The sequence below is a fragment of the Talpa occidentalis genome, unplaced genomic scaffold, assembly GCF_014898055.3.
Source record: "Talpa occidentalis isolate TD23 unplaced genomic scaffold, MPIMG_talOcc4v2.1 talOcc4.8, whole genome shotgun sequence".
In the NCBI taxonomy this organism is placed as follows: domain Eukaryota; kingdom Metazoa; phylum Chordata; class Mammalia; order Eulipotyphla; family Talpidae; genus Talpa; species Talpa occidentalis.
Window position 1 is genome coordinate 64,379,439 of NW_023605194.1, and position 19,908 is coordinate 64,399,346.

The 19,908-nt window shown below is 44.4% G+C and overlaps 1 protein-coding gene across 2 annotated transcripts in view; it reads right to left on the bottom strand.

Annotated features, from left to right (window-relative positions):
• The window catches only part of CABIN1 (calcineurin binding protein 1), a 201,388-nt gene that overhangs the window by 100,055 nt on the left and 81,425 nt on the right, over positions 1-19,908 (bottom strand). The window contains exons 23-26 of one of the 2 annotated variants that reach the window (XM_054690511.1): positions 10,243-10,504; positions 7,208-7,468; positions 2,712-2,863; positions 970-1,061 (exon numbers count right to left, since the gene is read on the bottom strand). In XM_054690511.1, the coding sequence (XP_054546486.1) occupies positions 970-1,061; positions 2,712-2,863; positions 7,208-7,468; positions 10,243-10,504 (767 nt within the window). Of the gene's footprint in view, positions 1-882; positions 1,062-2,711; positions 2,864-7,207; positions 7,469-10,242; positions 10,505-19,908 lie in introns of both variants that reach the window. The other variant, XM_054690510.1, reaches the window with a different exon arrangement.

Below are 19,908 nucleotides of genomic sequence, written 5' to 3' on the forward strand. Positions count from 1 at the left end.
TCATCCTTCACCACCTTTAAAAACCCTGCCCTCTAGACTACACCTGTGCTCTCCAGAAACCCATGCATGGGACAGTCAGGGGGATCTCATCACTCTGAGGAAGGTAGAGCAAGGCAAATTTCCCCATAGCCCTAATGAGATGAGTGACATGTGAGTGGAGGCTTGGATGCCATCACTACTATTTCCCCAGAGATCCACTAAAAGCCCTCTAAGTCTACCAATTAGGTTCTTTCCAGCAAATATTTTGTCACCAGCTTATTACTGTAAAGGTGAGGAGAACATGAAGAAATTGTGCTATAAGATCAGCATGCAAGTCTCCTAATGTTAGTAAGAAATGTGGTTGACTGGTCGCCACCTGCCCCATCCCACGTGGGACAGCCTTGCACAGGTCACAGTTGACCCCCATACCAATTTATTTGGATTCCCAGGGTGACAGACTCAGCACCAGTAACAACCTCCCTATGACCATCAGAAGGATGTGTCAGCATTGCGGATATGATGCAGACATCCCTGAGCTGATTGCATTGATGTCACTATCACTCTGTGGACAACCACAATCTATCCCAAAGTCTTCCAATTGCCCTTCAATGCCCCCACTTTGCAGATAGAAAAATGTTGGCTCATACAGGTGGGGTTCCTTGCTGTCCCTGCCCCTCCCCAGCTACCAGGTGGGCTAGTTGGCAGGTGGCGACCCTGAGCATGTCTTGAGAAGCACAGAATCACCGTGAGTCTATGAGGTTAATGAATAACCACAACATTGCCCGTGTCACCCCAGACCCAGCACCCCCCCTCACTAAAACAAAGCAACTTATTGCCCAAAGCACCCTCCCCCATGATTGGCGTGCCGCCCTGGGCTGGCAGTAGGGAGAACAGGGACTGTACCGTCCGGCGTCGCCTGCTGGTGGGGTTTTTTACATTTGACGTAATCGTGGTCAATCGGAGTGGCTGTGTAAGGTGGGGATGTCAGACCTGGGCCAGAGGAGGAGGGGAGGGAGGCTCCGGGGCCCGGCAGTGTCCCAGCTGAAGAGTGGGAGTCCTCATCCACCAGGCAGGCCTTCTCTCTGTTGGGCAGAAGGTTGGGTTACAGATCAGATTCAGCACTGCATGAAAATGGGACATGTGCTAGCCTGGACAGAGCCATTCCTGGCTGCCAAAGCTCTGCTGCCTTCAAGGGCCTCCCTTTGCTCTTCCCAAGGCCCACTGCTCCCAAGAACCTTGATAACACCACCCTGACTAATGCTCCAGGCAGCTGAAGGAGCCACTGCCTCAGCATCCATGCAGGCTTTGGCCTCCAACTGGATAATGGCCAACCTTTATGCTGGGCTCTTTCAGCATCTTGGGTTCCAGGAGACTGCAAGGGAGCTGATGAGCTCCTCCTCAGAAGCACCCACTCTAGTACCTTTCACACCATGCCAGTGCCCTTCTATGTGCCACCAAAGCCTGACAGATTTAATCCCTGACAAGTGGATAGAGAAAACATGGGAATTTACTGTATGTTCACACAGGTACAATAATATGTACTGCAACACTGTTGAGCAAAAAAAGTCCAAAATGTCCATGGAAATGGCAACAGAAAACACAGTGTATTATACACTGCCACAGACAACGAGGAGCCACTAGATGAGTGGGGCACTACCCAGTCTGTGGACTGGGCCCCAGATCCAGTGTTAGGCAAAAAACAAATCCTGGAAAGACACATTCAGTAGTTTGTTTTACAGAACAAAAGCAGCCCTACAGTTCATCTGTGTACATATAAGTATGTAAATGTATAGAAAATGATTTAGAGAAACTAAACTGTAAATAATAATGGCTAGCTCTGGGGAGGAGAGAGGGTTTGTCACATTTTATTCTTTATGTTTTACATATACTGTTGGAATTTTCTATAACTAGAATACCTTCATGTATTATTTGTATAATTTTAAAATTTTTTAATAAAAAGCTATAATTAACCAAAAACATGATTATACCTCAGGGCCCTAAGTGACTAAAAAATATATATCTATAACTTCTGGGCACACTGTGTCCAACTGCATGACCTGACAGATCTCCGCCATAAACCAGTGGGCCTCAAAGACAAGGTCTAGGCGCAGGTCTCTGGCATCTGGATAAACCCTGCATAGTACCTGGTGAAGCAGGGAAACAGAGGTGGAGCAAGTTGAGCTAAAGCTCACCCTGGACACCAGAATGAAAGAAATTTGTGCAACATAGAAAACTCACAATCAAGGGAAGGCCATGAGGCTCACCAGCCCACTGAGCATACCACGCAAGGGCCCCAGTGTCTGAGAGCAATCTGACACAGCAAAAGGAATCATGCTCCTCTCTGGTTCTTGGGAGAATGGGCAGCAGACAGGGTTCTCAGAGGGCCCCTGCCTTGGAAGAAGCTCTGGAAAAGAACACCAGTAGTTTCTGAGGTGACACTTGCTTTCCTATAGTGTTCTGCCCAGGCTAGAGCTGTGCCCAAGAGGACAGCAGGAATTGGCTTCTCCCTAATGCCAGTCCTCAGGATAGGGTGGCTGCAGGCTAAGCCACAGCGTGAGTGACCAGGAGTTGAACGCTCAGCCTTGTCTTCTTAGGTTCAACAGAAATAGCTCATTCCAGCCACCAGGGGACTCCAGATGAGTTCTGGAGACTTCATGAGCAGCAGAACCCTCCGAACACTTTCCTTCAGGGTACATGCTGGGGAAGCTGCTGAGTGAGAGTGTACTACTCACTTTTCTGAAGCTTTGGGAGTATTCTTCTCCTCACCCCTGGCAAAGGGTCCTTCTGCAGCCTCCTTCATAAAGTTGACGAGGACCTCAGCACCAACTCCAGAATCGGCCTTCCCCAAAAGCTTCAGGATGGAAGCATGGAGTCGGAAGTATACCTAGAAATAGGATACTCAAGTTTAGCCGTCTTCCCAGTTACTGAGGTTTATTCCTCAGGTCAGTCAGCTCCAGTCACATTCTGCACTGGAAATAAGCCCTTGACCATAGAGACAGGCTCCTGCCTGTCTCACTGCTTTTTTTGGTTAGTTTTTAACCCAGCTAATCTAGAACTCATTCAAAGCAAGCCCTGACAATTAAATGAACACGAGCTATTAGCATTCGAACATTGACATTTACCATTAACTCAGGCACACTGTGATAAGATATCTAAAGTACCCCTTAGCTCTGCTCATGGGTACCTCCTCTTACCACGATGCCTGCTGCCCTATTTGTGCCCTTCACCTGCCACCTATTAAAAGAGCACCACTAGACTTGCCTCCCCACTGAACTGTGGGCTCCTTGTGGTGATGAGTAGGTATATTTCCATTCTTCTCCCCAGCACCTGGACAAGCTAAGCCCAGTGGGTGCAAGTTTGGCAGAGGCCGGCTGCTATCAGGGCTATGCTTTCCTTCACTTCCTCACCACATTCATCCATTTACCAATGTGTGAAGCGAGTTGCCCAAGCCCCATAGTCAAGAAAGTCCAGGTCAGGTTAAACCTAGGTCTGTCCTGTCTCCTGCCCCCACTATCCCTAAGCAAATACGATACCCAGACACCTCCACAGGTGACTTGATGTGACCTTCCCACAGGGCTATGCAATGCAGGCTCTTAACCTATAGCACACATACTCCTGTGGATGGCACAACAGGTGCCACAAGGGCTGAGAACCACTATTATTACAGCCCAGATTAACTAGCCTCAGATTAACTTCACCCCAGAGATGGTCCTAAAAGACATCACCAAGGACCCACCCAGGTGAGATGCCTAGTGATCCAGGCCCAAGCACCACTCTCAAGAGAGTATCCCAGACAGAGGGGTATAGCCAGAACCCCTCTACCTCTAGTCACACCTGTGGACCACAGAGAAATTGGCTCAACAATTCCATTTTTTTTTTTATACCGGAAACCTCTGGGGGACCCAGGTATGTGGCCACCCTTGGGGAAAGGCAAAAGATTCCATTGGCGAAGTTTATCCAAGAGGCAAGTAAAGTATTTTGAATGAAGGCTCAGAATTAGAGGGGGGTCTTTACCAGAGTAGAGTTAAATTTTTAAAATAAGTATCATTTTGGGCCCCCACTGGTGGCGCAGCAGTTTAGTGCTGGGCTGAGGAGCTACCCACAGCCTCTGCAGCGCCGGTTCAATCCCCGGCCGCAGGCAAGGGTCCCACACGGCGCGCAGACCTCTCCTGCCATGCCCACTGCTCCCCTCAGCAGTGTATTTCGTCAGTCTGCCTGTTCTGTTCCCTGCTCTGGCTCTGGTGAATTCTCTCACCCTCCTGCGCTTCTGACTGTACCCAGTGCTTGGATAAATAAATAAATCTTTAAAAAAAAAAAGGTATCATTTTTTAAGCAAAATATATACATGTTCCAGCTAAGTGTCTGGTCAAAGAGCCAGCTGCGGTGCGCAGGGGAGAGCAGTCTACACATCTCAGACTTCAGTTTCTCACCTGCAAGTCCCTGGGTACTGAGGGCCATCATCCTGCCTGCTCACTGGTTCTATCAAGCATCAGTGGAGGCCAAAAGTCAAAGAAAAAATATGGAGTGAGGGAAGACAGAGTTAATTTCCTGAAAGCCAGGCCACCTCCCATACACGAGGGTTTAGGGTGGCCCAGAAGTGCCAAGTGAGAGCCCTACGCTCAGTGGGATCTGAGCCCAACTGCCCTTCTCTCCTACTGCTGACTTAGAGCAAGTCATGCCAATCTTTAGAGCCTCAGTGTTCACATCTGCAAAGTGGAAGTCCCTCCAGGAATAGGCACATGAGCTCAAGTGGAAAGGAAAGAACTGTGGTGGGGAAGCACATGGGACCTGGGACCTTAAATGACAGCAACCAGGAAGCTGCTGAAGATGCAACTGATAGGATGCTATGCTTCCCCACATTACCATGAACCCCTCAAATGAGGTCCCAAAACAGCTGCTATAAACCACTCATTTTGTATCATTTTGTAAAGGCAAAAAATTTTATTTAATTAAAAAAATTTTGTAAGAAGCATTTTATTCATTTTAAACAATTCACTCATTTTAAATGAGTAAAATGGGTACTTTAATATTTCTTTTACTTGAAAAGACAAAACTAGAAAACTATAAATTGGAGACATTCATCAGGGAAGGGGGAGGGAGAGGGATCAAAATGGGAGGGAAGAGCAAAAGGGACTATGGTGATGGTTCACAGGTGACTTGGTGGTGGCAATTTTAGGGGACAGTGCCTGAGAGGAGAAATCAAACATTGTACAAAAATGAACAACAATGCAAAAATACATAAATATTTTTTTTAAATATTTCTTTTACTTGGCTCATGTTGGACAGGAGCTTTTCAGGATCTTCTGATACTACAGTTACTTTTAAAGTTAATTTACTACTTTGCAAAAATCATTTTTAAATGGTCTCTATAGCCAAAATAGATGGTTGTCTACAAAATATTCATGTTTTTCTTCCCAAACTATTGAATCATTGAATCCTTGCTGGGAAGTGCCTGCTCAGTCAGGCACTTCACTGCCCAACTCTCTGTATCCTAACATGGCCATGATATCACCCATGAAATGTGACTAAAAGGACATGTCATTTCTAACTGAATTTCTTTAATTGTGGTAAAATATACATAACATAAAATTTTATGATTTTAAACATCTTAAGATACAATTCAGTGGCATTAAGTCCATGCATAATGTTGTGTAACACTCACCACTCTCTGCAGACCATTTTCCATTTTTATCATCCCAAAAAGAATCTCTGTGTCTTTTAAACAATAAGTCCCCATTCCCTCTCCTCCCCCAGGCCCTGGTAACCACTATTCCTTCTGCCCCTATGAATGTGACCATTCTAAGTACTTCACATAATGAAATCATACAATATTTGACCCTTTGTGTATGACTTCTATCACTTAGTATACTCTCAAAGCTCATCTATGTTGCAGTATGTATCCATAGAAAAATTTTTAAATGAGATTTTTTTGCTTACTCACAAGATTAGCACATGTTAAAAAAAAAAAAGAGGATTTAACATGATTAAGGGAAAAGACACATTCTTAGCTTAGTACACCTTTTAGGGCAATGGGACTTTGTTGACCCAATGTTAAATGACTCTTGGAAATATTCACCTAAGTGATCCCTGCTTGCATCCTGTCACAAGGGCTGGGCAAATAAACAGATGCCCGGCCAGACTAGCAGGGATAAGGACAACGAAGGAAGTCCACAACTCTTATCATCACCTCTTGTCCAATGACAAAGCAAGTTGCTAAATGGTAAGAAAATATTACCATGTATCTCTATGTAATAGGGAAGAAATCTGTGAAGATAAGGAAATGCCCAAACTGTTTATAGGGTTTCCTAGGGTGTGATGACTAGGATCACTAAGGCCTTCAATTTTTCATTTTAAACACTTCTGAACTGTTTGACTTGTTTATTTTCAACCATGAATGAATGTTTTATGATCAGAAACATAATACATGAAGGCAGAAAAAGTACAAGCAAGCAGATTATGCCCCAAACTCCAAAAAACTTGCTAGGCACGTGGGACTGGCAGAGCTGGGCACTCAGCCTCATAAAGGAAAAACTAATGTGCTGAGGGCATCAAAAAAAAAAATGAGTCCTGGGTGGAGCCGAGGATCTCTGAATCTGCCTCAGATTCAAATGCAGATTGTGTGTCCTCCATTTCCTTCCCACAAATGTGCTGGTCGTGGCCTCCAGTCTGCTTTATAAGACTGCCATGAGCAACAGTGAAAATATCATGTGAAACATTCTAGAAACCATAAAAGTAAGTAAATCCAAACAGCAAGCAAGTGCTCTACACTTGAGGAGCAGTAGAAGACCCCAATTCTGGGGTCAAGAGAACAGAATGCTCCCCTGACTCAATGCTGCCACACCCTGTGGCCTCAGATATCTCATTAGAAACTTGGGGACCAGGATACCTGCTTTTCTCCTGCCAGTCTGAAGTGTGTGAATGCCCTGGGTATTGGGAGTCACCACACCCTGCTGACAGCCCCAAGTCAAGTTGTTGGAACCTGTGTGTGCCAATGAGGAAGGACAATTTTCATCTGGGTAATAACAAAATGCTCACTCTTCCAGAAAGGATGGTAAGCAACCTTAGAGAGGAAAGACTGTTTTGATTTAACTGCACATGGCTGCTGGACATACAGAAGTTTTCAGCAGGCTGCTGGGGAGTCACTGGGACCGTGTGCCCCATACCCAAGGATAGGACAGAGCAATGTGTCCCGGCCCTGTTCCCCCACCCTAGACCAGCACAGTGTCACCTCCAGGGCCTCCATGGCCAGCTCAGGTGGGTTGTGGTAATGGATCTTCTTTGGGTAGCGGGCAGCCTCCTCATGCAGGTAGTAGCCAGCCTGTCTATAGTGTAGAAGGTAGACAGTGGGTGGCTGCTGCTGCTTCTCAGCCACCTTGCCCAGCATGTAATGGATGAGCCACTCCTCCTCGTCGCCCTCACCCTCGCAGTGAGCTGCCGATGTGAAACAGTGCCTGGCTGTCTCTAGCATGTTGTCACGCCGACTCTCCATCTGTAACAAGACCATGGACCAGGATGACTTTAGGGGTATGGCCTCAACCTGCACAGGATCACGCTTGTCCTGTATGAAGCCCTCCTGACTTATTTGCAAATTTATAACCCTTTTCACAACTCTGAGACACAAAACTGCCACACATGTCACCATTTCACAGCTGGGATGTCAAGTGTGGATTGGCCTAGGAATCCTCAGAAACCATCAAGTACACACAGAGCTGGGCGGAAACTGAGGTCATCTCATGTCAACACCAGGGCTCCTTCGACCGCCCCCTTGCAGTGTCTCAATAGTTATAACATATCTACTAACCCTCCTCTGAGGGGTCCAACTATGACCTCTGTGGCTACAATAATGCCCTGTGCCTGGGTGGGGAGAACTCAACAACATGGTATTGAGTAAAAGAGAAAGCTGAACACCAGATATAGTATAACAGCATTTAGGCTAGAAGAAAGAAAACTGATAGTCATAATGTTCTTTTCCTAGAAAAAAAAAATATATATATATACAGCTGAAAAAGTATTTTTTTAAAGTCTGGAAAGATATAAGCCTAACTGTAGGTCCCTCTGAGGAGGGATGAAGGGACTAGCTTGGCGTGATGGGGCAGATAGGTAAAAGGATGGTCACTTTGGCCTTAGTATTATAATTGTTTTAAAGTTTATATCCTTTCTATAATTTAAGAGTAATTTTTTTTTTAAGGAGGTTAAGACAAGGGTTGTGCTGGCTCTCCCTTATTTTCTTCCATGGTGCAACACTGTCACAGCACCCAACACCTGCCTTTGGTGGTCCTCCTCCACACCTTTGTCCTCTGTCATTGGTGCCAGGCCTAGTCCCAGGAGGCTGCACCTAAGCTACCCAGGGAGCCTGCTAAAGCACAGCTTCCAACTGTGGGTCCCTGGTGGGGCCTTTAAATAAGTCCCCACTGCCCCCAACTTAAAGAGATTCAGTTGCCCAGTCCTTGGGAGCCACCATAATCACTAACCTATGGGTTCATAAAATCTGGACTAAGAATTAGGGAAACCCTGGTGCCAGGAGCCTGGAACCCTGAGGAAACCCCCTGGGTCCTCAGGGATGGTGACACCCAGAAATCATGGAAAGAAAATGAGGTCACTGAAAGAGACTTTGAACATTAGTTGGAAGTGGAGCCCAGGCTCATTTGTTCTTGTCAAGTGCGGGCAGTATGCAGACTACGAATTGTGCAAAGAGAAAAAGGGAATGCAGCTTCTTTAAGGTGACTCAGCCAGCAAAGCACAGAAATGTTCAGTTCAAGCTGCATCTTAGGGCATCTTTATTGATCATTTCCACTGAAGCCCATTCCTAACCTACCACTTTCATTAGTTTGTCAACAAATCTGTTCATTTTCAGATCTAGTCTGATTACCTAGTGCAAATTTATTGCAAAGGAAAACTTCCAATTGGCAAGACATGGAATTTCATGAAGTTGATGAAAGTGATACAAGCAAAGGCTTTACACCAGGATGAGTGAGGCATGATTACTATGGCTGATAACCACCTAAAGAAGGGAGGACAAACTGTCCAAGAAGTGACTACAACACACTCATCAAAGACAAAGAATTCAGAAAATATTATGAGGGATTCTAGTAATATAAGACTTAGGAATTATTTTCATTATTAATTTTTAAGAGAAAATCACAATCACAACTATTATGCACTACTTACTAGGATAATTAAGTCCCATCACAGTGGATTCACTTGTGACCCTTTCTTAGCAGTGACTCAAATAGCAGCCCCTCCCTGCCATCCCTCACGTTTGTATTAGTGAGTTGGAATGTCATCTAGGTATAAAAGGGGCTCTAATGGGGGGAAGATGGGTACAACATTTATCTCATTGTTACACTCTCCTCGATGCTTTTACATATTACTCGAATTTTTATGCCAGCACACTTTACTTTCACAATCAGAAAAAGCAACAAATTGCTGTTAGCTCTATGCACAGGACTGGGACTTCCTGCTACTTGCTCTGTACTAGGTGGTCAGGAGCTTCATGAGGTCAAGGATGAGGCTCTGGGAGCCTGTGTCCTGCTCTGCGGAGTCGAAGGGGTCAGTGAGGCCCTGGGCATAACATCAGAGGCCCAACCTCAAGGACAAGGTGGCTTTCAGAGAATAAGGCAGCATAGCTCTGTCTGAAAGTCCCACTGATGAGCCTTATGTCACTTATTCTGCCAACAACCCCATGAAAGTGTTAATTAGGCCAGCATCTTATTTTAGGTTCTGACTGCAGATAAGCACTACAAGATAGAGGTCCCTTCAGCATCCTGTAACCTGGGAAACCTCTGTGGACCATTATGCCTTACTACAACACCAGCCTAAACAAGCTGGTGTGCCTTCTTCACTTCTGTCTCAAGAAGCCAAGGATTCCCTAATGACCATAGATCTTGGGCACATACATTGTACACTAGGGGATCACCCTACTAAGAAAGACTTCAATATTTCCAAGAATATTACCATTTTTATAAGGATTCAACAAGTTCCTTGGAGAGAAGAGAGCTACTTCTGTTGTCCCTCCCCTCCCCTGCTTAAAACGCCTGCCTTAAAGCTGAAGGCTGACCAGTGGGTCAGAAAAGCCTAGCCTTAAAATCACCCACACCGAACAGGGGCCCACTGACTTATAGTTTGGCATGAGTCTCATGGGGAGAAGCTCCCAGTATGGCTGTCAGGACAAGAGCTTAGAACAGATGGGACAGAACTTTGCCAAACCAAGAGCACTCTGGTCAGACAACAGGATGGCAGGCCCTCCACAGCACCACTGCTTACCTGTTGCACGAGCTCAGGTGGGAGTTCGGCTCTCCACTGCTTCAGCTGGCGTGAGGCAAATGAGTGCAAAGCGTAGGACATGGTGCCATACTCTATCCACAGGGACAAGTTGGAACTGTCAATCTCCAGGGCCCGCCGGAAACAGTTCAGGACAGGCGTGGCATGCTTCCAGATGGGCCCATCACTCTTTAGTTCATTGGAGTTCAGCTTGTCCTGAATGCGGCTGGCCCGGGCCAGGGCCATGCCTGCCCAAGAATCGAACCTGTGGTTGTGACAAAAGTAGCAGCTAAACACCCCACTACCTTATGGCACTATAGACAACAGCCTAGTGAGCAAGGCAGACAGGCACCATGGGAGTTCACCTCCCAATCAGGACCCAGAGCACATCACCACCAATCATTAACTTCATGACCATCACCTGGACCAACCATGTCTCTGAGCTTCAGTTCCTAACCAGTAGAATATGGCTAAGAAGTTTTACCTCAAAAGAAAAACTGCTGGAATTCTACAAGTCATATTTGAATGATCCAGCTCTTCATAGGCATTCAGTAATTGTTCTTCATCAATCATCCCAACTTGACCCAAAACTGAGCTGACCAGGGCCTCCCTGGTGGCGCAAGGTGTTAAGATGCAACCTATGAAGCTATTCGCAGCCACTGCAGCACAAGTTCGATCCCCGGCCAGGGAACTTACTCACATGGCACAGCAGACCTCTCCTAACTCTCCCACTGCTCCCTTCAGCAGTGTACTTCAGTCTGTCTGCCTGTTCTGTTCCCCACTCTCTCTCTGGTGAATCTTCTCATTCCCCCCCCCCACCCACACCTCTGGCCTGTACCCCAGTTCTTGTGTGCATAAACATAAATCTTAAAAAAAAAAAAAACTGAGCTGACCAGTACAGGTGGGTTCTTGGTCTCTGTCCCTCTGCTTGGAGGGATTACCACAGAATGCCTCTGATGGCAAAGTAAAGGACCGCTCTACAAGGCACTGAAGCAACAGCCCAGTTAGGACAACGAGGGGGCTCCCATCCAGCTGTAACCTCACCTAATCTTGCACCGGCAGAGTCTGCCATTGACAAAAAGCACCGGGTAGTCAGGACCTGGGAGAGCACTGCAATCTGGCTTCTGTACTGCTCTTAATAGACCCTGCCCTCCCATGTTGTTTCTGGTAGCAAGATGAAAAATGAGGGGACCACATAATGGGTGAAATCCCACCTTTCTAAGATCACTTGAAAGAAAGTGATGGTAAGAACACAAGTCTCTGAGAAGATGAATGGTCACAGAGACACAAAGACCAAGACAATTTTTTAGGGCCTCCCCAGTGGTGCAGCGGGTTGAGTGCAGCACTGTGAAGCTGTCTGCAGTCTCTGCTGTGCGGGTTCAATTCCTGGCCGGCCAGGGAGATATCCACATGGCGCGGCAGACCTCACCTGCCTTGCCCGCTGCTCCCCTCAGCAGTGTCTTCAGTCCATCTACCTGTTCTGCTCCCCACACTGTCTCTGGTGAATCCTCTCACCCTCCCACGCCTCTGGCCTGTACCCCAGTTCTTGTACAAATAATAAAAAAAAATCTTGAAAAAAAGGGACAATTTCTTTTTTTTTTTTTTATAATATTTATTTATTTATCCAAGCACTGGGTGCGTCAGAAGCGCGGGAGGGTGAGAGAATTCACCAGAGCCAGAGTGGGGAACAGAACAGGCAGGGTGACAAAACATATTGCTGAGGGGAGCAGTGGGCACGGCAGGAGAGGTCTGTCACGCCATGTGGGACCCTCGCTGGTGGCCAGGGATCAAACCGGCACTGCAGAGGCTGCAGGCATCTTCGCAGCCCAGCTCTCAACCGCTGCGCCACCAGGGGAGGCCCAAGGACAATTTCTGAGTACTTGACTTTGGAATTTTCTGAGTGCTAATACAGAGAACAGAGAAGGCAGCAATCACATGGACAACAGATGCTACTTTCCATATGCTGGCAACTCTTTTATTTTTTTAAAGATCTATTTTATCTGTTTATGCATACAAGAACTGGGGTGTAGGCCAGAGATACGGGAGGTGAGAGGATTCACCAGAGACAGAGTAGGGAGCAGAACAGGTGGATCCACTAAGATACACTGCTGAGGGGAGCAGTGGGCAAGACAGGAGAGATCTGCTGTGCCATGTGGGTTAGCTCCCTAGCCAGGGATTGAACTCATGCCACAGTGGCTGGCGACAGCTTGACAGCACTGTGCCTTTAACCCCTGTGCCACCAGGGAGGCCCATGCTGGCAACTCTTAACCCACTGCTACAGTCATTTTAAAACTGGCTTGGTTCCAAAGCTCTAGGGTTAGAGCACTGGTCTTGTAAAACTGGCTAGCTGGCTTCCTGAACTATTTGACAGTTCCCAAGCTATGCAGGGACAGAGGAAACCTGTGAAGCTCACATGTACTTCTGATGCACTCCAGGTACCTGAAGACAAGTAAATGAACACACAGGAGCAGTGAGAGACCTAAATGACAACCGTAAGACAATTAACTGAAGACCCTTGCATGTATCCTGAGTATATCCTTGGATCCTCAGGGGCCAGAGGTTCTGGGGTCATCAAGAATTCCTGGTTCTGCAGGGACCGGGACCAGGGCAGAGGTGGGAGGCTAGGTAACAAACTCTACTTCAGATGGTAGGCACCTGTCAGCTCTTTTCACACTGAAACATTTCCTCTCTTACATCCCAGAGCATACCAATAATTCTCTTTGCCCTCACTTCAGGGAAGAGACTACATCACTCCACACGCCCATGTGCCTGCATGAGGACTTAAATGGAAACCTCTATCTCCCACTGTAAATATAACTGAGAACATAGATACATCTTCATGAAAACTTAAAATGCCCCTTCTATGTACCATCAAAAGCCATGTCCTGAGTGGTTTCCTGATTCTAGCAGAGCAGTACACAGCCGATGTTCAGGAACTGATAACCTATCAGGGTTCAGGGACTGATGACCTATTGGGATTCTGGAGGACATCCTTTCTCTTTTCCTTTATTTTTCCAAAATGTCTTACAGAAATCTTTAGGAAACTAACATGCAATGATGGAATACAAAAGTCTCCTTGCCTTGTGCCCTAGTCTGAAACAGTGCAAACAGCAAAAGTTAACCTGGAAATTATATAAAGGAAGTGATAAGTATTAGGTATAGCCAAACATTGCCTAGCTTGCCATCAATTTTTTAAAAACAAATCAAATATCTGTTCTCTTCCCTCTCTCCCCTGTACTGGGTTCTTACGTGTACAGGGCAGGCCTGGTTCTGGGACTGGGCCTGGAGTCATTTCTTCAGGAGAGAGATAAGCTATATTGGGGCCTACTCTCATCCTCTCTCTCCCCAAATGCTACCTTATAAATGCTTGGCTAAGTTGGGCCATTTCCAGTTCAGTGAAAGGAATGATGAACAATACTGTCACTAATATCCTCACAGATTGTTTTCCCATAAGAAGGACCAATAAATATTGCAGCCAGGATACTGCCATGGGCTTCATCTATATCGGTGGGCTCAGAATACTTAAAGAAAAAAGCCAGTATCAAAGTTCCATTTTAACTAGTATAGATCAGAATGAGGTCAACTCTCTTCTGACATCTACCTGTTAGGGCCAGGATAAAGGAGGCACAGAATTGGCCACCAAGTCTCTCCTGGCCCTGGGGCAAGTGCTCACAGGGAACACTGCCTCTCTGACAGCGATCTGGTAGGTTGATATCCTTTGGTCAGGGTGGTGAACAGGTTGCAGAGAGGCCCAGTTAAGCCTTCTTGTCCTCATGCCATTGATTGAGGGGTTGTCAGTGAGAGGTGCTAATGCCAGCCTCTCAACATCCCATGGACAAGTGGGTATTACCCTCACTTTTCTGACATGGAGGCAGTGGTGCAAAGGAAGGGAGTCCTTGCTGACATGCACAGCGTACACACAGGCTGAGAGTCGGTCTGCTCTACCATAACATTCTGCAGGAACCCCAGGGAGATCAGTCAAGGCCCAGCACATGGCTCCCTGCCTACAAGACACCACAGGTGGGGCAAAAGGGGCTCCTTCCCATAAGTTACAGAACTCATGCAAACTGGCATCTCCATATCCCAGTCCTATCTCCTTAGCTAGGTAGATCTTGACAAGGTGGCGCTCTCTGGTTTCACCAGAGGGAGACACAACCACAGGGAACAAGCTGAGGACTTCCAGGAAGCTTTCTTACAGCTGCTATTTCTAGACACTTCAGACAAAGTCAGTCAGATTGTTTTCAGATTGACCAAAGGTATACCTTCTAAGTGTGGCAACCACAAAAAAAAATTACCTCTGAATCAAGCAAATCAGATTTTAAAAGCTTACTAGGGCTCTTCAGGAGGAGCAGGTCAATCAAAATATTTTAAGAAAAAGCTGGAGAGATTCCACCTATGAGATGGCAGAACAGGGTCCTTCTGATAAACATCTCCCCTAAATACAACTATAGAAAAACTAAATTTTGTTCTCAGAAAATTTCACCAGTTCATCACTGCAACAGAGAACTGAAACATGCATAGCTCACTCCAAGGTTGGTGACTCACTGTTGTGGCAGAGCAAAAAGATAGTAGAGTGACAGTGGTGCCACACCAGTGAGCCAAATAAAGACAGGAACCAGGCACAGACTGTGCAAACACAAAACCATGCACAGAGAATTTTATTCAGTAAGCAAGGAGTGCAGACCTACTTGCATGAGGGCATTGGGACTGCTTGTTTCAGTTACAGACAATCTGGCTGCCTACAGCATGAGCAGCAGAGCCGCCTGCCCCTTTCCTGCTCAGAGACAGAAAAGACTGGTATAGCCAAAGATCTGCGCCCCGCACCAAGCCTCAACCAGCAGGTGCCAAGGCCGACACACCTTGCCCCAAGGACAAGAGCACAGGGAGGCAGGGCCCTGGAACTGGGGTTCCATGAATCAGTGAACAGTGTTTGTTTTGCAAAGCAAGGGAAGAAGAGGCAGTGCAATTTGCTCTGACTGGAGTAACTGTCCCTTCGCACTATACTGGTCTTGGGATATCTAGTCTTGGGATCCAGCACACCCTTCTTCCCTTATCCACCACCAAATTAAATAAAAGAAGATCAACAAGCAAAATTATATACACAACAACAAAATATTAAAAGTGAGGCAGAAAAGAATCTGCATAGCCAAATGAGTTGATACCAGCACAAAAGGGACCATTTTAGAAAGTTTGATACAATCCTCATGATAACTACAAAACAAAAAACCCACTATAAGGACACACTGAAAAAATTGAGAGAACCACCAATGAACACCATTAACATGAAGATGCAGATAGAAACATCTGGAAAATTAAATGAAACAACAACAACAAAAAAAACTAAAAATTGAAAGGAACCCCGCGCAGCCAGAGGTGAGCTGGGAAGCACCCCCATGCCAGGCCCCACCTGGCCAGCAGTCTGAGCCCAGAGAGGGAGCAGGCATCCAAGGCCGGGGTAGACCACACGCGCACAGGAAAGTGCGCCTCCAACTCGCCATTTTAGAATAGGGATCTTCCTTCAATAAAGACTTCTTGAAACCCAGAGAAGCCTCCCTGCATAGCCAGAGGTGAGCTGGCCAGGTCCTGCCAGGTCCTGCGTGGCAGGGAGTGGGAGCCCAGAGGGGGATCCAGTGACTTGGAGCCCAGAGTGCAGTCCAGCCACCCCACTTCAAGACACACCTTTGGAATTAAACAAACACAGAAGGAGGAGATATTCTGTGACAGCGACCATTAACATACTCAAAGTACCACTGCCTCACTGGACTCCTGGCATAACAGCATTGGACTCGATTGGACCGCCAGTTTCCGAAATCCGAGAAAGAGCACAAGAAAGATGCCGGCTAGTACCAACAACACAGTGTCCCAACGCATAGGGCAAATCAGAAAACAAGCAGCAAGGAGAAGAAAAACTACATGCAACCTAGCAACTCCTCAGGAAAAAGACACACTATAAAAAGAAAACCACCCACCAGATTGAAACGACAGTGACTTGAAAGAACTTCTGAGCCTTTAAGAAAAAGAATTTAAAATAGCTGTGATGAAAAAGCTGACAGAAGTCATTAAGGAAAACAATGCTCAGAAGAATGAAATTGAGTCCCTAAAGAGGGAAATGAAAGAAATGCAGGATATCAAAGGATTAACGGAAGAGCTAAAGAATGCTGGGAAAAGCAGTGATAGCAGAATAGAGGAAATAGAAGAACGAATAAGCACTCTCAAAGCACAGAAATAAAAAGAACCAAAACAGAAAAGGAAAGAGAAGTACGAATGAAAAAGAATGAAGAAAGACTTCGGGAACTATCTGACTCCATGAGGAAAGGAAATATAAGAGTTACAGGAATCCCAGAAGGAGAGGAGAGAGAACTAGGAACAGAGAAAATATTCAAGGAAATAATTGAAGAGAACTTCCCAAATTTGAAGAAGGAGCTGAAAATAGACATGTAAGAAGCAAGAAGAACACCAAACTTCCATAATGAAAGGAAAAATAAAGCAAGACACATAATAATAAAGCTCCCAAGAATCCATGACAAGGAAAAAATAATGAAGCTGACAAGAGGGAAGACACAGATAACATACAAAGGAAAACCAATCAGACCAACATTAGACTTCTCCGAAGAAACACTACAGGCAAGGAGAGAGTGGAGGGACATAGTCAACAGACTCCAAGACAACAAATGCCAACAAAGAATACTCTATCCTGCAGAGCTTTCCTTCCTCTATGAAGAAAGAATAAGGACCTTCTCAGACAAACAGAAACTCTGGAATTTCATTACGACCAAACCCCCACTCCAAAAAATACTACAAGGAGTCCTAAAGCCAGAACCAACAGAGGGATGATTAAAACAAAACAAGGCCAAAAAACAAAAACAAACAAACAAAAAAGAATAAATAAATAAAATCAGAGAAGAGACAAACAAAATGGCAAATACAGACGCTAACATATCAATATAAACTCTAAATGTAAATGGACTAAACTCTTCTATAAAAAGACAAAGAGTCGCAGGCTGGATTAAGAAACAAAACCCAACCTTTTGCTGTCTCCAGGAAACATATTTAACTGCAAAAGATAACAATAGACTCAAAGTTAAAGGATGGAAAACAATCCTACAAGCAAATGGACCAAAAAAGGAAGGCAGGAACTGCTATACTTATATCAGATAAAACAGATTTCAAACTCAAAAAAGTAAGAGAGACCCCCAACGGTCACTACATTATGATCAGGGGGACATACTTCAAGAAGAAATAACACTCATTAACATATACTCACCAAATGAAGGAGCACCAGAATATATCAGACAACTATTATCATCTCTGAAAACAGACACCAGAGAAAACACATATGTAGTAGGAGACTTCCACACACCACTATCAACAATGGATAGATCAATGAGACAAAAATAAGTAAGGACACAAAGCTCTAAATAAGGATAGAGCTCATGGGCTTAACAGACATCTACAGAACACTAAACTCAAAAAAATCTGAGTACACATTTTTCTCAAGCGCACACAGATCATTCTCCAGGATCCATCACATACTGGGACACAAGACAAACATCAACAGATACACAAAGACTGAAATCATACCAACCATCTTCTCTGACTATGAAGGTATCAAACTAGAAATAAACCATAAAAAGAAGGCAAGGAACTCTCCTACCTCATGGACATTGAAACCCACACTACTAGAAGACCACTGGACTAATGAGGAGATCAAAGAAGAAATTAAAAAATACTTTGAGTTGAATGACAAGGAGGACAACAATTTCCTAAATGTATGGGATGCAGCAAAAGCAGTAATAAGAGGAAAATATATAGCAATAGAGGCTCACATCAAGAAAGAAGAAAGAACTCAAAGAAACAACCTAATCTCACAACTCAAAGAGCTAGAAAAAGAACAAAAAAAAAAACAACCCCAAAACCAGTAGAAGAAAAGAAATAATAAAAATCAAAGCAGAAATATGAAATCAAAAACTGAAAAAACAATCCAAAAGATCAATGAAACAAAAACTGGTTCTTCAAAAAAATAAATAAAATAGACAAACCCCTAGCCAGGCTCACAAAGGAAAAAAGGGAGAAAGCACAAATAAACAGGATCACAAATGAAAGAAATCACAATGGACACAGCAGAAATCAAAAGAATAATCAGAAACTACTATGAACAGTTATATGGAAACAAGTTTAACAATCTAGAGAACATAGACAAATTCCTACAACTCTACAATCACCCAAAGCTAGATAAAGAAGAATAGAACACCTAAACAGACCAATTACAAGCAGCAAAATTGAAATGGTAATCAAAAGCCTTCCCAAAAACAAAAGCCCAGGACCTGATGGATTTACAAATGAATTCTACCAAACATTCAGAAACAAATTAGTGCCTATCCTTCACAAACTCTTCCAAAAAATTGAGAAGGAAGGGATAATACCAAACACGTTCTATGAAACCAACATTACACTAATACCAAAATCGAACAAGGACAACACAAAAAAAGAAAACTACAGGCCAATCTCGCTAATGAACACTGATGCAAAAATCCTCAATAAAATTTCAGCTATCAGAATCCAACAATGTATCCATAAGATAATTCACCACGACCAAGTAGGATTCATTCCAGGGACACAAGGATGGTTCAACATCAGAAAATCAATCAACGTTATCCAACACATCAACAAAAAGAAATATAAAAACCATATGATAATATCAATAGATGCTGAAAAGCTTTTGACAAAGTGCAACACCCATTCATGATAAAAGCCCTAGAAATTCTTGGGATACAAGGAACATACCTCAACATCATAAAGGCCATAAACAACAAACCAACAGCCTGTATCATTCTCAATGGTGAAAAGCTGAAAGCATTTCCATTAAGCTCTGGAACAAGACAAGGATGTCCACTCTCACCACTGCTTTTCAATATAATACTGGAAGTCCTAGCCAGAGCAATAAGTCAAGAGAAAGACATACAAGGAATCCAAATAGGAAAAGAAGAAGTCAAACTATCACTATTTGCAGATGATATGATAATATACATAGAGAACCACAAAAACTCCACAGAAAAACTAATTCAACTAATCAATCAGTTCAGTAAAGTGGCAGGATACAAAATAAACACGCAAAAGTCAAACAATAAATCTGAAGAAGAAGAAACAATAAATAAGTCAAACAATAAATCTGAAGAAGAAGAAATCAAAAAACCATCCCTTTTATTATCGAAACAAAAAAAAATCAAATACTTGGGAATAAATCTAACAAAAGAGGTAAAGGACCTATACAAAGAAAACGGTAAAACACTATTAAAAGACACAAAGAAATGGAAAGACATCCTCTGCTCATGGATTGGAAGAATTAACATTATTAAAATGGCCATGCTACCAAAAGCAATTTACAGATTCCATGCTATTCCAATAAAAATTTCAATGACATTCTTCAAAGAAATAGAACAAATATTGATGAAATTCATATGGAATCACCAAAAACCCCAAATAGCCAAAGCTCTGTTGAAAAAAAAAAAGAAGGGAATGGAGGCATCACACTCCCAGACTTCAAACTATACTACAAAGCCATAATCAGCAAAACTGCTTGGTATTGGAACAAGAACAGACACACAGACCAATGGAACCGAAAAGAAAATCTAGAAATAAACCCACAGATTTATGGTCAACTAATCTTTG